At 42.0% G+C, this 22,815-nt stretch overlaps 1 protein-coding gene across 2 annotated transcripts in view; it reads right to left on the bottom strand.

Moving 5' to 3' along the window:
- Positions 1-393: 393 nt before the first annotated feature.
- The window catches only part of GC (GC vitamin D binding protein), a 233,924-nt gene continuing 211,502 nt past the window's right edge, over positions 394-22,815 (bottom strand). The window contains exons 12-13 of one of the 2 annotated variants that reach the window (XM_082243262.1): positions 11,109-11,162; positions 394-529 (exon numbers count right to left, since the gene is read on the bottom strand). In XM_082243262.1, coding sequence (XP_082099388.1) covers positions 11,109-11,162 — 54 coding nt within the window. In that variant the 3' untranslated portion in view covers positions 394-529. The remainder of the gene's footprint in view (positions 530-11,108; positions 11,163-22,815) is intronic. The other variant, XM_082243263.1, reaches the window with a different exon arrangement.

Below are 22,815 nucleotides of genomic sequence, written 5' to 3'. Positions count from 1 at the left end.
TCTCAGCCAAGAAGAGATATCAAATATTTTCCTCTCTGGTTCATTATGTCTTATCTCTGATAACTTAGTCCAGCTGGGCACGCCCTGGTGTGTCTGTGTTGTCTTCCTGAATCTCTGTTTAGACCCACTAGCTTTGAAAATAACTATAGCTTTCTAGCCAATTACAGACATAATAAGAGAAAAAAATAGGTTTGCTCTTTTACATTTACAGAAAATGATTAATGCAAAGATTGCAGAAAATAACTTCTCTGAGGTTACCAGTGACTGAGAGATAAAAAATTATTCCACACCAAGGGTCTTTTTTCCTTTTCATAAAAATTGAACAACTGTGCTTTACATCTGTTGTTGGCCATTTATCTTGTAGTAAATAAATGATGAGCTTTAATAATCAAGTTATGATTGTAAGATTTATTTAAAATTCATGATCCACAGAGACCAATCATTTGCTTTAAAAGATTTACACTTTGGAATTTATTGGTTTCTTTCTTCATCATTATATCCTCATTTCTTGAATTTGGTTGGAAACCACCTAGCCAAAAATAAACAATAAACAATATCAACACGATTGCCACCATCAGTTTTATAAAAAACAGCATTAATATAATCAACTTTAAAGCATTCCTAAAGGCAACCATTTTTTATTACCATAATAGACATGTTATACTCACTTACTCTGTGCAATAGTATGATACAGAGCGGCCCCCAAACCTCCTTTTCCCTATCTGCAATCTTTGCTCTTTCCCTTTCGATGTCTGCTTTTATAGCAAGCCGCTTGCTGTTGGTGCAGATATGCGGGCTTTCTCCCAAGCGAGGCTGTGGTCTATAGACACACACAGTGTGGCTCGGCCCCACCCATGCTTCCTACTCACAGGATTTGACTGACAGTAGTAGGAGCAAATGGCTCCCACTGCTCTCATTGTAGTGAAAGGAGTGCACGGAGGTGGGAGAGAAGACCAGGAGGTGGGCACAGCGCTGGATGAATGTAGGACTCAGATAAGTGTTGGGGGGAAGGGGCGCAGAAAGAAGCAAAACTTTTATCATAATGTAGGAAATGCGTTAGGGTAAAAAAAATAAATAAAAAAAAAAGTGTTATTCTTTCTAGATTGGTGCCTTCAGCATTCAAGTACAGTGTCTGTGTTCTTTTTCCAGTGCCCCTTCTCTCACATACTGCTGCTTTCCCCTGATTACTCTTCTCCCCCTGCCTTCACCTTTTCTCCCTGTCCTGCATTTCCCTGTTGTACACCTCTCATCTACCTCCAGTACTCCCACTGTACTTTTCCTCCCTATTGCCTCCAGCACTCTCCCATACTTCCCCTCTCCTCTGTCTCCAGAGGCTCTTTTGTACTGTACTGCTATCCCTCCTTGTTAGAAATTCTGTATATAGCCCAACAGAACAAACAGGTCACATTAGCTTTGCTGCTTAACTGCAGGCAGGCAATAGTAACTTTGTTAGTTGAAAAGACATACACACACACATAATGCATACCATAGATTCAGCTAAAAACTTATAAACACTGCCATATACTGGTTGAAGAATATATCTCTACTAAATACCAATGTACAGTAGTTTTTGCACAAAAATACAATTATACAATTCTATATTACAACACCCCCATCCAACAACTACTCCTTTATTAGTCCCATTTCGGATCTCAGGTCTATAAATCTATTTCTTCGTAAACCACTTTGTTAAAGCATTTGCAATCTTTATCACCAGCTTTGATCCACATTTGTTTCTCATGAATTGGAGGCCTTTGCATCTCATCCCATGAATCTGGCTCTGGTTTTAATGCTACGCAAGCATCATAGGACAGGAGCTTGGCTGGGATGCCTTTATTGCTTCTAGTGGATTTCCTTACTAAAGCCTCTTGTGGCCTGGTTTCTTCTTTTCCAGTATTTGGATTGTCTGTGTTAATTTTTATTTCAGGGTCACTTTGTTGCTTATCTTCATGTGACACTGATGTGTGACACGATATCTTCCTGATATCTTCCTTTGGGGGTGTGCTTCCAAGAATCTTTAGATGGTTAAAATTTGGGTTTTTTTCATTCCAGAGTTTATATGGAATTTTCTCAGTTGATTTTCCTGGTAGTCGATTTTGGAGATAGCATGCAGTCATAATTGCCTCCCCCCAGTATGTGGTTGGCATTAAACAGCATGGTTCTTCCACGCTCACATATGGTTCATTCTTTCTGCAACCCTATTTTGTTCTGGGTTGCATGGCACGGTAGTTTGAAATATTATGCCATGCTTTATGAGAATTACCTTTATACTCAGTTCCATTGTCTGTGTGCAATTCACTTACCATTTTGCCAAATTCTTTGCATACTTGAGCCAAATACTGTTCAGGTTTCTCTGATATTTCACTTTTGTTGTATAACAGATATAGTGTAATATACCTGTAATAAATATCTATAAAATGTTATAAAATACCTCTTCTTTCCTGGAGTCAATTTTTCCATTGGACTTCAAAGCTCTAAATGAATTATGTCCCAAAGGTTTCTTAGCTCTGCAGTTACTCTGCTTTTATTCCACTTGCATAGTCATTCTCACCTAATTTCTTTATTATATCAGGACTTCTGTGACCAAGTCATCTGGGCCATGTGTGAATGTAGTTTGAATATTGTTTTCTCCTTGGCAGTTTTATTCATTACTGACAACAGCCGGGACATAGTGGACATTTTTCACAGGTATTTTTCTGATGACACTCTGGGAAATAGGACAGTAAAGAAAAACATCTCCTATTCCTTCTGATTCTAATATTTGCCCATTAGCTGTGGTGATTTATTCTGTTTTACTCTGGTCAAGGTGAATAAAGAAATTTCTGTAATTTGTTATGTGACTCGTAGCCCCTGAATCAACACACCATGCCTACAAAGATGAGGTACAACTTTTGGATTGAAGAACATATTCATTATCTGAAGCAAAATCAGTTTGTTTTTACATTCTATCTTTTCAGATTCTGCAATTTGCTTTTAAATTATCTTGTTTCTTGCACACAAAACATTTACACGTTTCTCGTTGCATGTTACTGTTTTTCTTCCTATTTTGTTTTCTATAAAGCAGAGTTCCAGCCATTTCTGAGTTTATTAAAAGTCAGCAGCTACAAAAAGTGTAGCTGCTGACCTTTAATAAACACACACTTACCTGTCCCACGATCCAGCCTCAGTTCTCTCCCTTGGCTCTCCCTGGTGCCGGCATCACTAGTGTGGGTACTCGGCTGTGACAGCTTGTGGCTTCACACCTGGATGCACACTGCGTGTTCGCGAGTCGCACTGCGCATCCTGAATGGCCGGGCAATCTTCTGGGACCTGTGACTTGTCCCAGAAGATTGCAGGAAGGGAGGGGGAGAGGAAAACTTCCGTTCAAGCCACCTAGGCAGCCAGAACGGAAGTGGGAACGGATACCTGTCACAAATAGGTACCCGCTCCCCCAACCAAAAAAATGACATGCCAAATGTGGCATGTCAGGGAGTCAGGAGTCCTTAAAGCGGAACTTCCACTTTTGGGTTGAACGCCGCTTTAAAGCAAATCTGTAACAGAAGCACCGTCACTGTTAATGCTTTCTGTTTTACGCTTATAATAATCCACAAGCTTCACCCTTAACATATCCCATTGTAAATTCATCATCTGGAAGTGCATCAAGTGCTGTGAGAAGTGTTTCATAATTTTCTGGTAAACCACTTAGTAATAGTGCTCCAACATGAAAATATTTTATTTCTTCTCCTATGCCTCTCAGGCATTCAACCATTTCCAAGGTGTGCTCTATGTAATCCTGCATATCCTGGAGATTTCTAAGTGATCCAGGTAGGATGAATTCTCCAATCCTGGATTAAGCTATTTAGAACAGCCAGCATACTAATTGGTCAGGTGTGTGCTGAGCTTTTAGTAGTAACCTGACCAAGGTTCCAAGCTCCACCCCAGCAGACAGGAGGTCTGGCCCAGGAGTGCTCCACGTGGGAGCAAGTTTGTTAGTGAACATTCTGTAAGAGACAGACAAGTACCTGGAGTGAAAGGCCAGAGCAAAAGTGCTGCAAGTACAAGCCAGAAGGGCTGATGTTGTTTCTGTTGAAGGAGAGGAAATGCTGAAAACCTCTGCGAGGGAAACCCTTGTTTGTGTTTCTGAACTTTCTTTTACTAAAAATGGGCAAGAAAAGTCCTTAAAAAGAAGACAAGGGAGTGGCGGTGTCCTTAAACACTGCTAGTTCTTACACCTGCACAATCTGTGTGTGCAGGTGAGGCAAACCTGCAAGAGGAAAAAGACTAGCCTCTGAGGCTCTGTGGCTGGAGGGGTTGTTAGCGCCAGGAAGAGCCCCATATATATCTAAACAGATTTTGCCAACGCAGGATATGGCTGCTGTTGCCCTTAGCCAATAGCCGTCAATGTACAGAGTCCTAAGATTTCAAGAGGATGCAGTGTGGGAAGCCTGGACAAGACACTGAGCCAAGTGCGCTGTTTGCAGTGCAATGAGTGGGGCATGCTGTCTTGAAGTGCCCTTTGTCCCAGCCTCCAGTGCAAAGTTACCTAGCAAAGCAAAGGTCTGCATCAGTGCTTGAGAAGTCTGCTCTGAATGCCAGGACTGAGCAGCAGGCTTACAAGATGTTTGAGAGGAGTGTGGTTGCCTATAGCAACACCTGTGATGTCAAGGCTGTGGACCACATAAGAAGTGGATTGTCTACAGAAGACTGCAGCAAAGCAAGGATAAAAGAGAGAAGCCAGCCAAGTGCATCTGGGAGGACACAGTTTCCCAAAGCAATGGGAGAAAATGTGCCAACTGGAAGGAGGAGCTACAAAGGAGAGGTGGCCCACCAATCCGCATAGAGATGCCAGTGAGTTTCTGCATGTTGGGAGAGTGCCATCTCCCTTAGCAACAGGAAAAAGCCACCAAGTACCAAGCCTAGAATGTGGTCAACTGGGGCACAGCATTTCTTCTTGTCCCACATTCTGAAATACCGCTGGAGATAATGTTACTGGGCAAAAGACATTGACTGTACATAGATGGCAGAGAGGGACCCATGTCACCCCAATAAAAGTGGCCACACTAATTGCTAAAAAGGTGTTTAGAAAGGTGAGCCCTTTAAAGGTAAAGAGAAAAGGGTTGGAGAAAACTGAACAAGTCCTTGGTAAATTCCCTGACAGTAAAAGGTTTGCTTAATGCAGAGGAAACTGGCTTTTAGGTTTCCTCATTGTTTTCTAAATCTGTTTTGGGACCTGGAGCCTGGAGATTTCTAAGTGATCCGGGTGGGATGAAATCTCCAATCCTGGGTCCAGCTCTTCAGAACAGCCAGCATACTAGGATGTTTAACCTTTTTATTTGTTAAGGTTAAACATCTTTTCTTTCAGTTAGCCTTTAATGTATTGTATAAAGTAAACAGTTTTACACTGTATTTTATCTATAAAACACATATATTTATTCAAAACTTAATAGGAATACACTTTTGCACTATGCAGCAATGTATTCTCAGGAGACATGGCATCCTCAGTTTTCCAGGGGGGCTGCAGAGAGGGTGAATGACATGCCCCAAGGTGTCAGGTTTGCCAGGGAGTAAAAAGCAGCCCACAAATAATTGTGCTGAATTTCAGTGATCTATTTCCATTCCAATATGTGGCAGGGTGTCACTCTACTTGCATGCTCACTGCAACTGGGTCATTGTGTTGCCCTGTACAGTTTTCTAATTTTTGTTGTATGTACTTTCACTTTTGGTCCAAAGAGATGGGACCCAACTTCTACCAGAATAGAGTTTGATGAGTGAGAACACTCATGTGTTTTTCAACATCTGAAGGAAAGGAAGGGGGAGGGGGGAGGGGGGCAGAACAATACAGTTGGCCTGGGGAGCAAAAAGACAGGAATCCAGCCCTGGGTTTAGGGCAAATATCTTCTATTTATTTATTTTTTTAAAATGAATATTTCATTTTTATTAGACCAATGGATTTTGCATTGGCCGGGCTGGGGGAGCTCATGCATAGGTCTTAAATAATGTGGACTGCAGGGTCTACCTTTTTCTTTTTACTTGCCCCGGGCACTAAGCCCTTTGAAGTTCCAAACATTTTTGGGACTGGTGTTTAAAGCATTAGTACAGCCTCATCTTGAATATGTACATCACATTTAAACAAGGGTGGGATGTGTCTATTTTTCATTTAATGGAAACACTAACAAGAATTCTGACATTTCTCTCCTATATGTAAAAAATCATAATTTTTTTGCTAGAAAATTAGAACCCCCAAACATTAAATATATTTTTTTAGCAGAGACCCTAGGGAATAAAATAGCGGTCATTGCAATTTTTTATGTCACACGGTATTTGTTAAGCAATTTTTTAAATGAGATTTATTTTTTGGAAATAGTAAACTTTAATGCATTTTATTGCAAGAAAACACATTAGATAACCCAATTTGTTTGGTAAAATATAAAAGATGATGTTAAGCTGGGTAAATAATATTTTTTTTATTTTGTATTATTTATTTTATTTTTACACTTTCCCTTTAATTTTTATTTTTTTTTATCACTTTTATTCCTATTACAAGGAATGTAAAAATCCCTTGTAATAGGAATTGGGCATGATAGGTGCTCTTTACAGAGAGATCTGGGGTCTATAAGTCCCTCCTCTCCTCTATGCTGGCAAACCTGAGATAAAAAAAAAACGATCTCAGGCTTTCCAGCAAAAAAAAAAAGGCATTATTTACATCTGTAAGAGCAGGAAGTGACGTCATGCGTCACTTCCAGCCTCCAAAGGTCATAGAGATGGCTGGGAACCATCTGGTCCATGGCCAGTTCTATGGTAAACCGCTGGATCAATTTTATGGCTTCCCTATCGCCCGTCTATAAAAGCAGCCCCTCCCACTGCCTTTAACCACTTGCTGATATACTGCGGCAGGAAGGCTCGGTTGGGTGAATCGGCGTACCAGTACGGCGATCTCCGGGTCGCTCATGGGGGCGAGCACGCGCTACGGCGGTATGCTCCTGCCCCCACTAGGCAGAGGGGATGCCGATCCACGGGCTGGGGGGCACTGATTGCTGCTGGGCACCCGCAATCGCTCCCTGCAGAGAGAGAAGGACAGTCTGCTGTTGTAAACACAGCAGACCGTTTATACATAGAGAAGAGAAAATGGGATTTTAGAGGTGAAAAATGTATCCAACATTGTATCAAAGATTTTTTTTTAAAACGAGACAGGGAGTAACAGGTACAGCCCCGTGTAAAAAATGCAACTTTTGTAATCTTTTGATGAATGCCAGTGAGATTCTATTACCTAATGGACAAAAATACAAACCCGATTTTTATGCCAATTGTCAATCCGTAGGCGAGTTTATTATATAGAATTTGAATGTAAAGCCTATTATGTGGGAAAAACCAAAAATATCATGTATCTCTGGTTATGAAAAAGAAAATGGAGACTCCCATAAGTCGGCATATGAGTTTGTACCATGGCTTCCAAACCTCTAAAATTAAAATTTTTTGCTTTAGAATATACAGTATACCTAAAAACAAGAGAGGTGGCGATATAGATAGGCAGCTCCTGCAACGTGAAACCAAATGGATTCATATGTTAGCAGCAACCAAATACCCAGGCTTGAACGAATCAATCAGCTATAAGCCCTTTTTGTGATTTGGCCTCTATTATAGAAATTGAGACATATATAGTTACAGATTTTTCCTAAAACGATCTATTCAAATTCAACATATGCAGTTTTGTTATGATGATTACATTGTTATACTTTTTGGGTTCCTTTTGCCCCCCTTTTTTCCTCTTTTTCCTTTTTTTCTATCTTCTTACATTACATTCATCGTTTTCTAAATTTCATCGCTAGTTTGTATGCCGGACTCAATTAAGTCTCCTGATGAAGCCAATGGTTGCCGAAACATGTAGAGCTGAATTCGCCGCATATATACATCAATCGTATGAATATTGTGCAATGGTTTTAATCTATGTATATTTTTTTAAAAACAAATTTTGTGATGTTTCCAATAAATAATAAATTGCTTTTTTTTTAAAAAAAATCTTTGATACAATGTTGGATACTTTTTGCACCTCTAAAATCCCATTTTCTCTTCTCTCTATATACATTTCCAATCAAGGGATGTGGTGCATTTAGTTACTAGACACACCTGGTTGACATATTCTCTAGTGACAGCAGACTGTTGTTCTCTCTGAAATGATCACAGAGTGCCTGTGATCCTCCTATATAGAATCACAGGTCTCTGTGGTCATTTCACAAGTCCATCCCCCATACAGTTAGAAAACACTCCCCTAGGCTCACACTTAACCCTTTGATCACCCCTAGGTTAATCCCTTCCCTGCCAGTGTCATTATTACAGTAACAGTGTATATTTTTAGCACTGGTCACTGGTCCCCCCAAAAGTGTCAAAAATGTCAGGGGTCCGATCTGTCCGCCGCAATGTCGCAGTCCCGCTAAAAATTGCAGATCACCGCTATTACTAGTAAAAAATAAAAAATATAAATTACATAAATCTTTCCCCTAGTTTGTAGACGCGATAGCGCAAACCAATCAAGATACGCTTATTGCGTATTTTTTTTATTTTTCACCAAAAATATGTAGCAGAATACAAATTGGTATAAAAGGATGAAAAAAAATTGATTTTCATTTTTTTTTTTTGGGGAATGTTATATAGCAGAAAGTGGAAGATATTGTTTTTTTTTTTTTTTTTGCAGAATTGTCACTCTTTTTTTGTTTGAAGCGCAAAAAATTAAAAATCGCAAAGGTGATCAAATACCACCAAAAGAAAACTCTATTTGTGGGAAAAAAAGGACATCAATTTTATTTAGGTACAGTGCCGACTGTGGAATAGTCTGTTAAAGTAACGCAGTGGCGAATCGCTAAAAAATGGCCTGTTCCTTAAGGGGGGCAAATCCTTCCGGTCCAGAAGTGGTTAAAAGTAATCAAGCGGCTAAACAGCCATCAAGATGGCTTTTACACTATAGGAAATCGCTGGCTGAAAAAAAAAAGATAACTGGGTGATGCCTGTAGTCGCAGGCATCATTCAGATATCTTTACTCAAAGTCCATGACACCATATGACATCCACCCAGGGAAGTGGTTAATTCTTTTTTTTTTTTAGTTTACATAAATCATCCTCCGATCTAAAAAGTTTTCCCAGGTCAGTGTCTCAGAAAGCATTGAAGCTACTGAATCCACATGCTAGCTGAGCATCTATATTTCACAATTTAGAGATCATTTCTGTCATGACAGGTTCCCTTTAAATCTGTAATGCATTCAAATCCTATAGTCTAAAATAGAAAATGAATATCATATTATAATAACATTGATTTGAAGTATAATTATTGAGGCAATCATTTATTTATGGTGTAATAGACATTTTCTGTTGCGGAACAGTGGGCCAAAAGGTCAAAGTACATTGATTAATTAAAGCTGACATAAACTGATAGGTCAGTGTTTCACACTGTTTCAAATCCAGATTTTGCTGTACTAGTGTCTCTCTGTACAACACAATAGAGTGGGATGATACTGTGCTATGAAAGAGGAAAATACCAGGAGATTATGCAAAATGAGTCTGTATCATTTGCCTTTCATAGGAGGCGACTTTTTTTTTTGTGTTTCTGCTTTCTAACTCCTCTTCCTCCTATTCTGCCATTTAACCTATCAATCAAAAGTTTTTTTCTATAATCTGACTTTTAGTACTTTTTAACTATTCTGGCTGACAGGGGTTTTAATGAGTCTCCACTATACGTAAAAAAAGCTTACATAGACTTTAAAATACAACTAAAGGCAAAACTTTTTCTTTAGTTTTGGACAGAGTGGCGATGGATTAGAACACTTGTCCGTTTTTTTTTTTTTTTTTTGCTGTCCCTGCCTCCGTAGAGATTCACCCTCTGTCCTGTTCACTGTTTTCATTGAAAGTGAGAATAAAAGAAAATCCCACATTTTGGGTTGTGCCCAAAAAAGTAATAGAGGGGAAATCATCCAATGGGGTGCACTAGTTCTGGTGATCTAGAGGCCTCCAAAGCTTTAATTTTCAGGGATTTCCTCTCACTTTCTGTTTTGGCTATGGGACAGGAAGTGACGGGATATTTTCCGAATGGGACACAAATGGCACAAAAAAAAAAAAGACTGACAAGGGTTAGAACCCATTCAGACAGGGGCGACACGACTTGCTGGGGCGACCTGTGAAGTCGCGGTGCACAGCATGCACCGCGACCTTGGCGCGACTTGCACAGACTTCATATAATTGAAGTCAATGCAAGTCGCCTCCAGGTCACCCCAAAGTAGTACAGGACCCTTTTTCTAAGTCGGAGCGACTTGTGTCGCTCCTATTAGAACGGGTCCTGTCCTAATAAATGGCAGGCGACCGACCGCGACTTGTCAGGCGACCAAGTCGCCTGACAAGTCACGCTAGTGTGAACGGACCCTTATGGTCTTCCCTTACTCTATCTAAAATGGAAAGAAAAAAAAAAGTTTTGCCTATAGTTATACTTTTTTTAAATTTTATTCTTCAACAAATAAACATCAACACAAAACAACAAAGAAAAACAAACAAGAAAAAAAAAAAAAAGAATTAAAAACAACCAATATCTAGACCAGGGGTCTCCAAAATGTGGCCAGATGCGGCCCTTTTCTTGCCTTTGCTTGCTGGCCATTATTCCTCCCTCTGACATCTACTGTGGGGCATTATTTCTTCCACTGATACCAATGATGGTGTACTATTTCACCCAATAATACCAATGATGCGGTGCTACTCCTCCTCTCGCTGACCACCAACCCTGCGACCATGTTTATTCTCACTGATGCTGGATATTTTCTACCTCCACTGGTCATAATCTGCCCCCCCCCCCAAAAAAAAGTCTGGAGGACAGTAAACTGGCCCTTTGTTTGAAAAGTTTGGAGACCCCCGATCTAGACCAAGATCAAATCATCTTAGTTCCACTTTAACTTTGGCTTGGTATACCATAATATTTTTTTGTACTCAGGCTAAAGCTATTAAGGCTTATTTACACCTTAGCAATGTGTTGCGTTTTACCGCACATTATGGCAATGTAAGCATGAATGGGCCTTAGATAACAAATGAGCATTAGAAAGAGACAGAATTGATGGGCATTTCTAACAGACAAAAAAAAAATAAAAAATTATTGGTTACCTATTGAAGAAGACAAGGTTCCTGAGCACAGGTGTTTCCGATCATCTTGTTTATCTAAAAACAATATAAAAGAACAAAAAGTGTATTCTAATTTAAGCAATTCCTTTGAATCATGTTTAAACTAAATTAAACTTTGATTTATGTGCTGTACTTTTTTCACATCTCTCTTCCAAACCAAATTATTGAAAGTTCCACCAGTTACAAGTACGGTATACTCCAGAATGACAGAAGCCCAGATGTGCTTTGATTGTACAATTTGCTTTTTATTGAACTTCTATATTTCTGTTTAGTTATGACAGGTACCTTATGTTGACCATATCAAGTAAGTTTGGGACACATCCCATGCTTGAAGTCAGATATAACTACCTTTCACAGATAGTTTGTGTATCACATTCTAGTCAATGCTGTCACAGTAAGTCCCAAAAAACCTGTCTGTTCCCTATAACTATCTTTCTTTCTCTGCACTGATTTGAACAAGATTGTAATTAGCACCCCATGTACGTTACAGAAAGAGTCATTGACGTCGCTACTCACTAGCATCAGGTACTCTGGACTCTTGCCTTGTTCCCTGGATGCCAATACCATCTAGTGCTGTGGCTGGTTGACAAAACAACTGGGCAGCCACTATTCTGTACACACATGAAGGGGGTGGCCTTAAACAGGGCAAAGCCAATCATATAACTCCTAGCAGTAGTAGGGACAAGGAACTGAAGAGGCTGAAGGGATAGAGCCATGCCAAGAAAGAGAGAGATTAATGACAGCTAGTGTGTACATGTATGTGAGTGTATGCATGTAGGTGTAAGTGTGCATATGTAATTAAACGTATGGGTGTATGTACAGTATGGGGGGTTCTGTTGTGCTATGATTAAAGGGGTGGGATGAATCATATGGGATCTGGGGTATATATAATTCTGAACCCTGCACTATGTATGTTACATACTTAATTTGCTGGTCTGTATTTTACTTTTAATTCTAACCCTTGTCCTCTGCACATAATACACTTCTGATCCCTGCACTTTGTAAACTACTTTCACCCCTGACCTCTGCACTCTGTATGTTACACACTCCCAACCCCCTATACTCTGTATGTTACACAGTTCTGACCCCTGCATTCTGTATGTTACAGAATCTGGACCCTGCACTCTGTATGTTACACAATGCTAACCCCTACATTCATTAGGTTACATATGCCTGACACCTGCACTTTGAACATTACACACTTTTGGTCTTCACCCTGTGCATTACATAAGTAATCTTGACCCCCTGTATTGTGGGTATTACATGGTCCTGACCCCTAAACTCTGTACATTTTCTATTCTTGACCCAGGAGCACTACATTTGACAAGCCATATATTAAAATAGAAATTAAAGTGTTTGGATTGATGGGCATTTATCTTTGCTGAATTTAAAAATTGCACATTTCTGACTAATTTTTCCATTTTTTTTATAGATTTATACTCCTACCCTCCTTTGCCAAACTTTATATTAGACAATACACTAAAACCATTGCTGCATGACTGCTCAGAGAATATTATTTCAAAGATAAGCCATTTCAAAGGTTTATTGAGTTCCAGACTAATATGAGTGTAGCGTACCCCCGAAGGAGACGCATGTAACTAGGATCCCCCATCCTATACAGCCAGGCACACCGAATATTCACAGGCACACTTGAGTCAGAGAACAGTCCGTGACTTTTTTTTTTTTTTTTTTATTGAGGGATATAATTTGGATAGGGATGGGAGGTTATGGGATGCCCATTTGACTTCAACAACAACTTCAGGGACAACTCTTCCTATATACAGTCTCTATATACAGCTCCATGTACAACTTAATTTCTTTCTCCAGCACTCACTTGCTTGCAGAACCCACCTTGAACACGGTGAATATCTGACAGTCACTCAGTCAGACCAAAGCAATGACCCATTACACGCAGAAAACCAAGGCCCCTTGGTTGTGTAGCAGAGTTTCAATGTCCAGCTTTCATCTCTCCTGTGGGTTCTGATCCCAACACCTGGCACTGCCAACCCACCTGGCAGCAGCTGCCCTCTTCACTAGCCCTCCAGGCTAACTTCTCTCCACAGTCCTCCAGACTGACACTCACCAGCCAACCTGGCTGACTCTCAGGAGATCTCCCAGACATGCTAACCTGCTCCTGCTGTCCTCTCCTTTCTCTTGTGCCTCCAGGAAGGACCTCCTTTCTGTGTTTCGGCAGGATCCTGCCAGCACTTGAGCCCCAGGCCAAAGGTCGCCCCCCAGACTAGGGAGCACCCTCAAGGGCCACTGACAGCCTCCTCAGAACTCCATCTCCATCTTTCACCCGCCTGCCCCTACTGGCATGACTCATGCCTATTTATGAGGTAGCCTGCCCCCTGCCAGCCCTTTTACTGGGAATTGACTGCGGTCCTCCTAACCTCACCCCACTATGTCTAGAGCATTCTGCAATGTCCCAGAGAACAGGGGGAGGCACCAAAGAAGCTGCTAAGATGAGTCACCCAGCCCTGAACCAAAGTAACTCTGACCCAGATTACACAACTCAGGCCTAGCCCTGAGCTAACTGTGTTTTACCTACACTGACAGCAAACCTATACTAACTCTAGCACACTTCTAGAGGGTGCTAAATGAGCTTGAAAGGTTTTAATATATTTGTAATATTTACAAGAATTTGATCACGTTTTAAATTATTTGTACATACGTTTTGGGGATAATGGTTTACTTTTAGGTAGCTTTTGATATACTTTTCTGATTCATTTTTTTATTTAAGTATTTCACAATAACAAAGTGAATACAAAGATATAGCAAATAATGTGTATCTTCCACAAATGTAAAATACACATAAAAGGGCTAAAGACTCACGAAAAAGGAGCTTTCTTCTTATGTTTAAGAAAATAAAAGTCTTCTCAATCTGTAGAAATAGTACTAACTTTGTAGGCTATCTCCATAAATTGTGTAAACTCTTGATGTACCACGAATAAGGCAAATCTGTAAAGAAAAGCGCACGCAACCTCGGGCAATAACGCTTTAATAAAGGACAATAAAACAGTACATTGGAATTGCACTCACACTTTTCCTTTAAGACAATCGCTTTACAGCATTCCAACAGGAGCTACTCGCTCCTCCCGTCCCTCCAGATGGTGACTCTGCGGTCTCCTCATCCGCGGCTGCCACCGCTGTATCCCCGCTCTCCTTCACTTCCTGTGTTGCCTGGTCACCGGATGCCGGTTCTAGTGCGCCTGCACACTATACCAACGTGATCTACAGCGCCTCAGGAGAGCCTCAGCCAAAGCCGGAGCCACAAGTTGTACGGAGCTGCGAGGTGGGGGATTCTGAATCCCCCACCTCGCAGCTCCGTACAACTTGTGGCTCCGGCTTTGGCTGAGGCTCTCCTGAGGCGCTGTAGATCACGTTGGTATAGTGTGCAGGCGCACTAGAACCGGCATCCGGTGACCAGGCAACACAGGAAGTGAAGGAGAGCGGGGATACAGCGGTGGCAGCCGCGGATGAGGAGACCGCAGAGTCACCATCTGGAGGGACGGGAGGAGCGAGTAGCTCCTGTTGGAATGCTGTAAAGCGATTGTCTTAAAGGAAAAGTGTGAGTGCAATTCCAATGTACTGTTTTATTGTCCTTTATTAAAGCGTTATTGCCCGAGGTTGCGTGCGCTTTTCTTTACAGATTTGAATTGTTTTGATCCGCCCCCCCCCCCCCCCCCCCCAGTGGAGTGAGAGAGGAGCAGCAGCAACCAGGACATTTCAGCCAAAAAAACATACAAACAAAGGAGGTGAACACATGGACAGCGCCATGGGCTGGTGAAGTACTCCTCTTTGTACTTGTTGCATATCAGCATGTGCAGGATCTGTCCTTTTTGACCACGAATAAGGCACATCTCAAACTCATTATACAATAAAAAAACTAAACAATTGTGAGTTGTGTTTCCTACCTCATGGATGGCACACAACCCCCTACGGGCTGGGGGTGCGTCTGACCACAATCTCTTAAATTTGTGGGAGGGCCCACCCCTTCAGGAGGAGGGAGCCACATCCCTCTTCACTTGATAATCAGTGTTCAATTTTTAAGGGGTATTCCCTTATTTAGGTTTATACGGGATAGTCAGGAAGATCAGAGAAAGGAAATATCAAAGATTAGGAAAAGAGGAGGAGAGGGTAAAGATTAAGAGGGGAAGTAGGATAAGACCCTGCGCTCCAAATCCCATTATCCTGGAGCTGTTTCAGTCAGATACGGATCAAGGATCTCCAGTCAGGTATCAGACCCATGGGTCCCACACTTTCTCAAACATCTTCATTTTATTGTTTAAGATCGCTGACATGCGTTCATTGATCATAATTCAGGAGAGCTTGTGCTTGAGCTGGTAGAATGGCAAGATTTCCAAGATTTTGCAATTATAATTTTTGCTGAGGTAAATATAAAGTTTATGAGTCGTCTCTGGGGTCTCGAGGCTGTCTCCACCTTGCAACCCAGCAGAGCCTGTTTTGGGGATTTGGCCAGGTTTACTTGGGTGAGAGTGTAGATAAAATGATACACCCTAATCCAGTAACGCCTCACCCCAGGGCATTGCAACCATATGTGGTACATCGTCCCCTTCTTGTTCACAGCCACGGAAACATAACGGGGACGCTCCCGTTATATAAGTTGCCAGTCTAGCTGGTACCATATACCATCTCAGAAGCACTTTAAAATTCACTACAATGATTTACAAGAGACGTTAATGCCTCCTGAGCTATGGAGTGCCACTCATCCAGCTCGAGAGTTTCCTCCTATCTCTCCATATAGCTCTTTTTAACAGAGGAATCAGTCAAACTATTCATTTCAGAAATATGGCCTTTTATCTTATCAAATTTCTGACACAAATATTTAATGGGGGACATAGTCACTATATCTGAATTCCGTTATACCGTTATATGGTAGGAGGAAGTGTGTTTTTTTTGAGTGTAATGAAAGTGTAATGAAAGAATTCTGAAGCTGGCATGTGATATTTCTCTATTAAGACCTGTCTTGACAATATTCCTCTGGGATCACATAATCTGCTATGCAAAGTAAACCTTTGCTGGTCTACCAATCTAAAACTCTGGGAGTGAGGCTCGGGGTGAATTCCCCATTGTTAAGAATAGGAGCTAGAGGAGTATGCTGAGATTTAAATTTCTGAGACTTAGATAGTCTATCCCAAATTTCTAAGGAAAGAGATAATGCCAGGCATAAATTAGGGGGCCGTTCCTTAGGCGGTAACCATAGGATGTGGGTAATTAATCGGTGCAGACATGCATGTGCCTCCACCTGCATCCAAATAGTGTGGGAATGACTGGAATAAAATTTGGCTAGCTGGGCTAATTGTGCCGCCGCATACAAATATTTTAATATATCTGGTGTTCCCAGTCCACCTCTTCTCCTGGGAGTGAATAATATGCACTTTGGAATGTTAGCTCATCTGACCTGACCTTTGGAGGATGTTCATCTTTACCGAGTGTAGTCTGCCAAACCACGATGGAGGGTGGAGCACCCATCTGTCCATGTCAGCTGTTAGGCATTTGAAAAGTGCAGAATCATTCTTGGAGTATAATGTGCACAAAGATGGTGTCAGGTTAATGCCTAGATATGGAAGTGTCTCAGAGTGCCACATAAAATTGTACGACTGTTTGAGGGCCTTCCTCTAGAGCAGGGTTTCTCAATTAGCATGCCATGGCACACTGGTGTGCCGTAGCAAAATGACCCCAACCTATGCATTAATAATTAATATGCTCTTTAATGATTGCTGGTCTTCTGGCTGGTAGTTGTTACAGCGGTGCCGGTCCGTTGCTGGTCCGCTGTCTAATACTTGCTTCCCGCTGCCACAGCCGCCTATAGCATAAATAAATAAATGAATGTACTGCTTGGGATTTTTGACCTACCCTTGAACAGTGTTCCTCCCAGCTGTTTCCATTCTCCTTTGTTATGTAGCACTGCCCCCTTGAGGACTGCAGGATTGTTCACCTTGGGATCCCCCTGGGTTACCAACTGCAGCATCCACAATTTAACTCTTTACTTTTTGGCTCAGTCAGTGAAAAGTCTAGGGGATGTAGTTGTTTTTGTGGTTTTATTTAAATTAGGGATGGGAGAAGGGAAGAGTGGGATACTCCAACTTGAACTATTAACAATAGATGAGGACTCCTGTCTGAAGATGCAGCCAGGCTACTGATTCACCTTGCCACTTAGATGAACTTAGGATTAAGCCTCTATGTAGATGACTTGTTAGGATGAAATATCTTTGGGATACACACCTAGTACCCCTTTTCACTCCACCTGCTGACACCCGTCCTCTGACTAACCTACAATGGGGTGGCCCCCCTCAGGTCAGGTCCCTAGACATGATCCCCTGTACTCACGATACTGTTTTTCGAGGGTCTCCAGTGTCTCTACCCCTTCAGTCAGCTCTCTTGGACCTCTGGGTTCAGCTCCTTCCTTCTGGTCCCCAGACCGACTGCCTGTGACTGCGTGCCACTGCTACAGAGAAGTAGGCAGCCGCCACCCTCCCCCCGGGACTCTGCTCACCAGCCAAAGACCCCACAGCACATGTGCTCCTGGCTTTTATACCACACCCCACAATGCACTGAGACTTTCAGTCTGTGCCAATCACTGGGGCTGTATCCAAGCCTGTGGACCCATTGGTCAGATTTCCTCCACTGTCCAATATGCCTCCCTATTGGACCAGTGTGAAACATTCCCTAGACCAGATGTATCACACACTGAGCACCATGAGCAGACCTAACTCACAGATCCTGCTTTCTGGTAGATTTGCCTGCTTCTCCTCTGATAGGCAGACAGAGCCAAAAACTACACTCTCTCACTAGCACCTACCTAGGAGGGTGCTACTTTAGTACACAGGATCACCTTGATGATTGCTTTGTAAATGTAATATATATATATGTGGGTATATAAAAAAAGATAAAGATGTTTGTTATAATTACTGTATTACTATGTTTGTTATAATTACTGTATTACTATATTATACTGATAATGATAACAGTACTTCTTTTTTTTTATATATTGTATTCTGCTTACAGATTTTTTTTATTTTTTTCCTTTCTATTCCACTTGCACGTCTGCTGCAGTTTTGTCTGTCTCTTGCATATATACATATGTCTGTATGTGTGTGTTTGTATGTGTTCATATGTGTGCGTTTATGTATGTTACTTTTAGTCCTGACCCCCCCATTACTGTACCAGCAAGGACTGCTGCTCCTCTGAAAAGCAATCCATGCTCAGGTCGCTTTTCAGAGGCATTTGACAGGTGATAAATAGGCATTATGTTGCCTCCTCACCACCTGTTTTAAGCCTGTAAGTGCACTGCACACAGTAGTTGCCGTGCAGCCTCATTCACCCTGGGTATACCTCCAGCTGCAGCCACAGCATGTGTACACCTCCAGCTGCTGCCTCTGCAGCTAAAGGGGGAGAAGTTGGGGATGGTAAAAACAGCTCAACCATGTGGTTTTACCACCACTCCAACCTGACATGTGAACAAGCCTTTGGTTCATATCTGCATGGCTGCGTGCTGCATGTAGGGCAGTCCAATTATTTCAATGGGCCTCCCTAAGCACAGAAATGCAGACAAAGAAGTCCCTGACCCTTTTTTTTTTTTTAAATTACACTGCACCAAAAGCACCCTATGTTTGCCAATGTGTGGGGTACCATTAAGAATTTTTGGCACCCTTAAAGAGCAGAGCATTTGTGTGTGTGTCAGGAACGAACGCGATTTTGTGAGCGTTCCGTGACATACAGTAACCAGAACTGAACCTTGGACAGGGGTGCCTCTGGACTGAAGATAATTTTTAAGGGTGCCCGAACTGGAAAAAGGTTGAGAAACACTGCTCTAGAGAGATATTCATTAGGGATGGGATGGGATAAGTGGCAGCAGGGATGGGTGGCAGCAGGGATGGAATGAGTGGCAGCAGGGATCGGATGGGTGGCAGCAGGGATAGGATGAGTAGCAGCAGGGGTTGGATGGGTGGCAGCAGTGATGGGATGGGATGTGTGGCAGCAGGGATGGGTGGCAGCAGGGATGGAATGAGTGGCAGCAGGGATCGGATGGGTGGCAGCAGGGATAGGATGAGTAGCAGCAGGGGTTGAATGGGTGGCAGCAGTGATGGGATGGGATGTGTGGCAGCAGGGATGGGAGTAGTGGCAGCAGGGATGGGATGGGATGAGTGGGAGCAGGGATGGGATTGGATGGGTGGCAGCAGGGATGGTATGAGTGGCAGCAGGGATGGGATTGGATGGGTGGCAGCAGGGATGGGATGGGATGAGTGGCAGCAGGGACTGGATGGGTGGCAGCAGGGATGGGATGGGGTGCGTGGCATCAGGGATTGGATGGGCGGCAGCAGGGATGGGATGGTATGAGTGGCAGCAGGGATTGGATGAGTAGCAACAGGGCTGGGATGGGATGAGTGGCAGCAGGGATGGCATGAGTGGCAGCAGGGATGGGATAGGATGGGTGGCAGCAGGGATTGGATGGGTGGCAACAGGGAAGGGGAAATGAGATCAGTGGTGATGGGATAGGATGAGTGGCAGAGGTGATGGAGGGGGAATAGGGATGAGATCAGTGGCAGCGCACCCCGCTCACCACAGGTCTCATCCCTTTTCCCTCCCATCACCTCTATGGCAGGGGGGATAGGGGTGAGACCTGTGGTGGTGGAGAATAGTAATCACTCACTTTGTCACTTGATGGATTTCTCCTCAGTCTTTTTCTGTGCCTCCAGTGCTGGCTCTGATGACCTGGGGACTCCTCTCAGAGCTCCTCTCCCTTAGCTCTATTGGTTTTCAGCTAGTCCTTCAGTTTCCTCCTCCATACAGGCTACATGGCTTCTCTCTGGAGAGAATAGGCAGTGATAGTGCTCAGCCTCCTCAGCGGGAGCGAGCAGGCGGAGGCCGCACCCCCATCCCTCAGTGGTGGCATGGACAGAAGGTGGCAGCCCCACAGTGGCAGAATGGGAGAGTGACTGCCCGCCCCCTTACTTTCAGCCCTGGCAGCGCCCCCGACTGGTGTGCGCTCTAGGCCGTCGCCCACCTTGCCTATAGGTGGTGCTGGCCCTGCCTCCAAGCATTTTATTTAAAGGAGTTAATTTTTTGTGTTTCACTTCAAGCCTTAATACAAGAGCTGCTCCCTCCCAAATGGCCTTTTTTTCTGTGCAATTATTTTTTTAAATTGGGTTTATTGGAAAAGTAAACAAGTCCCAAATTTGCCCATGCAGGGGGGGGGGGGCAAAATGAATTGCACAGGATGTCAAACAGATAGTATAGCAAGGGAAAGCATAAACTCAATCAATTTTAGTTAACAACTCAGGAATCTGGATTAGTAGGTGGATATTAATTCATAGTCCTATAAAGTTTCACTGAACTAGAGTTCCTGGTGCAACTAAGGAGAGCAGGAAAAAAGTTACAAAGAAAGAGATTCCAGAAAAGAAAGAGATGGAAAGGGAAGAGAAGGTAAGTGGGCAGGGGGGGGGGGGGGCTGGAGAGGAGGACTCGAATCGAACTCAAGCAGATTTGCTCATTAGAAACAATAAACATAATTGAGAATTTTTTGCTAAAAAAGAAATCTTGCAAATACAATCTTTCAGCCTTAAGCTCCTCAGAGGTAAAAGAAAACTATTAACTGTCATTAGTTCAAATATAATGATCCATAGCTCTCTAGAACCATGTAAAGTTAGAATGAGTTTCCCCTCAGAGATTATTTTCAGTATGACAGATGCAAAGCTAATGATGTTAAATGTTCATCTTATTTTGCTTGTATCTTGTTATTATTCACTAGGATATTGTGTCTCCAGATGTTTTTTGTTGGCAATTGTTCATAAATAATAAAAGATACAAGAGGAAAGTTAATTTATGATGAAGTCTATTATCATTAACGCAGCAATTTTTGTTTTTCTCCTCTATAACATAGTTATATTACAAGTTAATCATGTCAGAAGATGTATAGGTCAGATTTTATTTATGTGGCTTGAACTTTCCAAAAGTGTTAGCTGAAGTAGGGTTTTAATGTTCTTGTTTCTTACATAAAAGACCAAGCCTTTTCTGGCACTTTGTTTACAAGTTTAAATCAGTATTTTTTGCTAGAAAAATTCCCAAACATTATATTGTTTTTAGCAGGGACCCTAGGAAATAAAATGGCATTTGTTGCAATTTTTTTATGTCACACAATATTTGCACAGCGGTTTTTGAAACACAATTGTTTTGGAAAAAAACACTTTAATTAAAAAAAAAAAAAACACAATAATTTTGTAAAATATAAAAGATGATGTTATGCAGAGTAAAAAATACCTAACATGTCACGCTTTTAAATTGTGCACGCTTGTGGAATGGCGACAAACTACGGTACTTGAAAATCTCCATAGGCGATGTTTTATAATTTTTTACTGGTTACCTGTTTAGAGTTACAGAGGAACTCTAGCACTAGAATTATTGCTCTTGCTCTAACGTTTGCGAAAATACCTCACATGCCTGGTGCAAACACCGTTTACATATGTGTGCGTGACGTACGTATGCGCTTGCTTCTGCGCGCGAGCACGAAGGCATGGGGTCGCTTTTAATTATTTTTTCCTATTTATGTTATTTTTTATTTTTACAGTGTCCCTTACATATTTAAGGATGACAGGTCATCTTTATGGAGAGATTTGGGGTCAAAAAGACCCCAAATCTCTTCTTTACCTTTAACCACTTCCGGACCACCCACCGCATATATACTGCTACCGAAGGCCACCCACGATCGTGCTGGAGCATGACAGAACTCCCATCTGCCTATGTAAACAAGGCAGACGACAGTTCTTTCACAGAGGAAGAGTAAGATCTTGTTTTTCAGCAAAGCTCCTCTAGCACATCCATCCCCCACCCAGTTAGAAAGCATTCCCTAGGAGCACACTAAACCCCTTGATCAGCCCTAGTGTTAACCCCTTCCCTGCCAGTGTCATTTATACAGTAACAATGCATTTTTTTATTTTATTTTTTTAAGATACATATTGGTGTAAATTGCTGAAAAAATTTGATTTTTACATTTTTTTTATTGGGAATGTTTTATAGCAGAAAGTAAAAAATATTGTTTTCTTTTTTAAATTGTCTGTCTTTTTTTGTTTATAGCGCAAAAAATAAAAACCATATAGGTGATCAAATACCACCAAAAGAAAGCTCTATTTGTGGGAAAAAAGACATCAATTGTATTTGGGTACAGCTTCGCTCGGCCGCGCAATTGTCAGTTGCAGTGCCGTATAGCAAAAAAAAAAAAAATGGTCTGGTTATTAAGGTGGTAAAACCTTCCGGAGCTGAAGTGGTTAAAAGCAAAAGATCAAAAAAAAAATGTTGATCTTTTGCTTTAAAAATGGACCGGAAGTGATGTCATGATGTCTCTCTGGTCCTTCAAGGTCATAGAGGTGATCAAAAATGATTTAGTCTTTGTTCACCTCTGTGGCCAGCTGGCCACAGTGTCGGATCCCTTCTCGGATGCTCTGGTGAAAATTGTAAGCCCAAGAAACACCTATGAACCCCCCCCCCCCCCGCTTCTGAAAGTGATTCAGTGACTAATGAGCTACTCAGACCACTTTAATGAGAAAGCCATACAGAAAAAAAAAAATACCAGGGTTATGGCTGATAGGTTCAGCCACAACTCTGGTAAACCACTTGCAAACCACGACATATATATACATATTTCCATTGGCAAGTGGTAAAAGCTACA

Source organism: Pelophylax lessonae (assembly GCF_965119305.1).
Source record: "Pelophylax lessonae genome assembly, chromosome: 1".
NCBI lineage: Eukaryota > Metazoa > Chordata > Amphibia > Anura > Ranidae > Pelophylax > Pelophylax lessonae.
The sequence above is the reverse complement of the archived record's forward strand: the minus strand, read 5'-3'. Positions and strand labels throughout refer to the sequence as shown.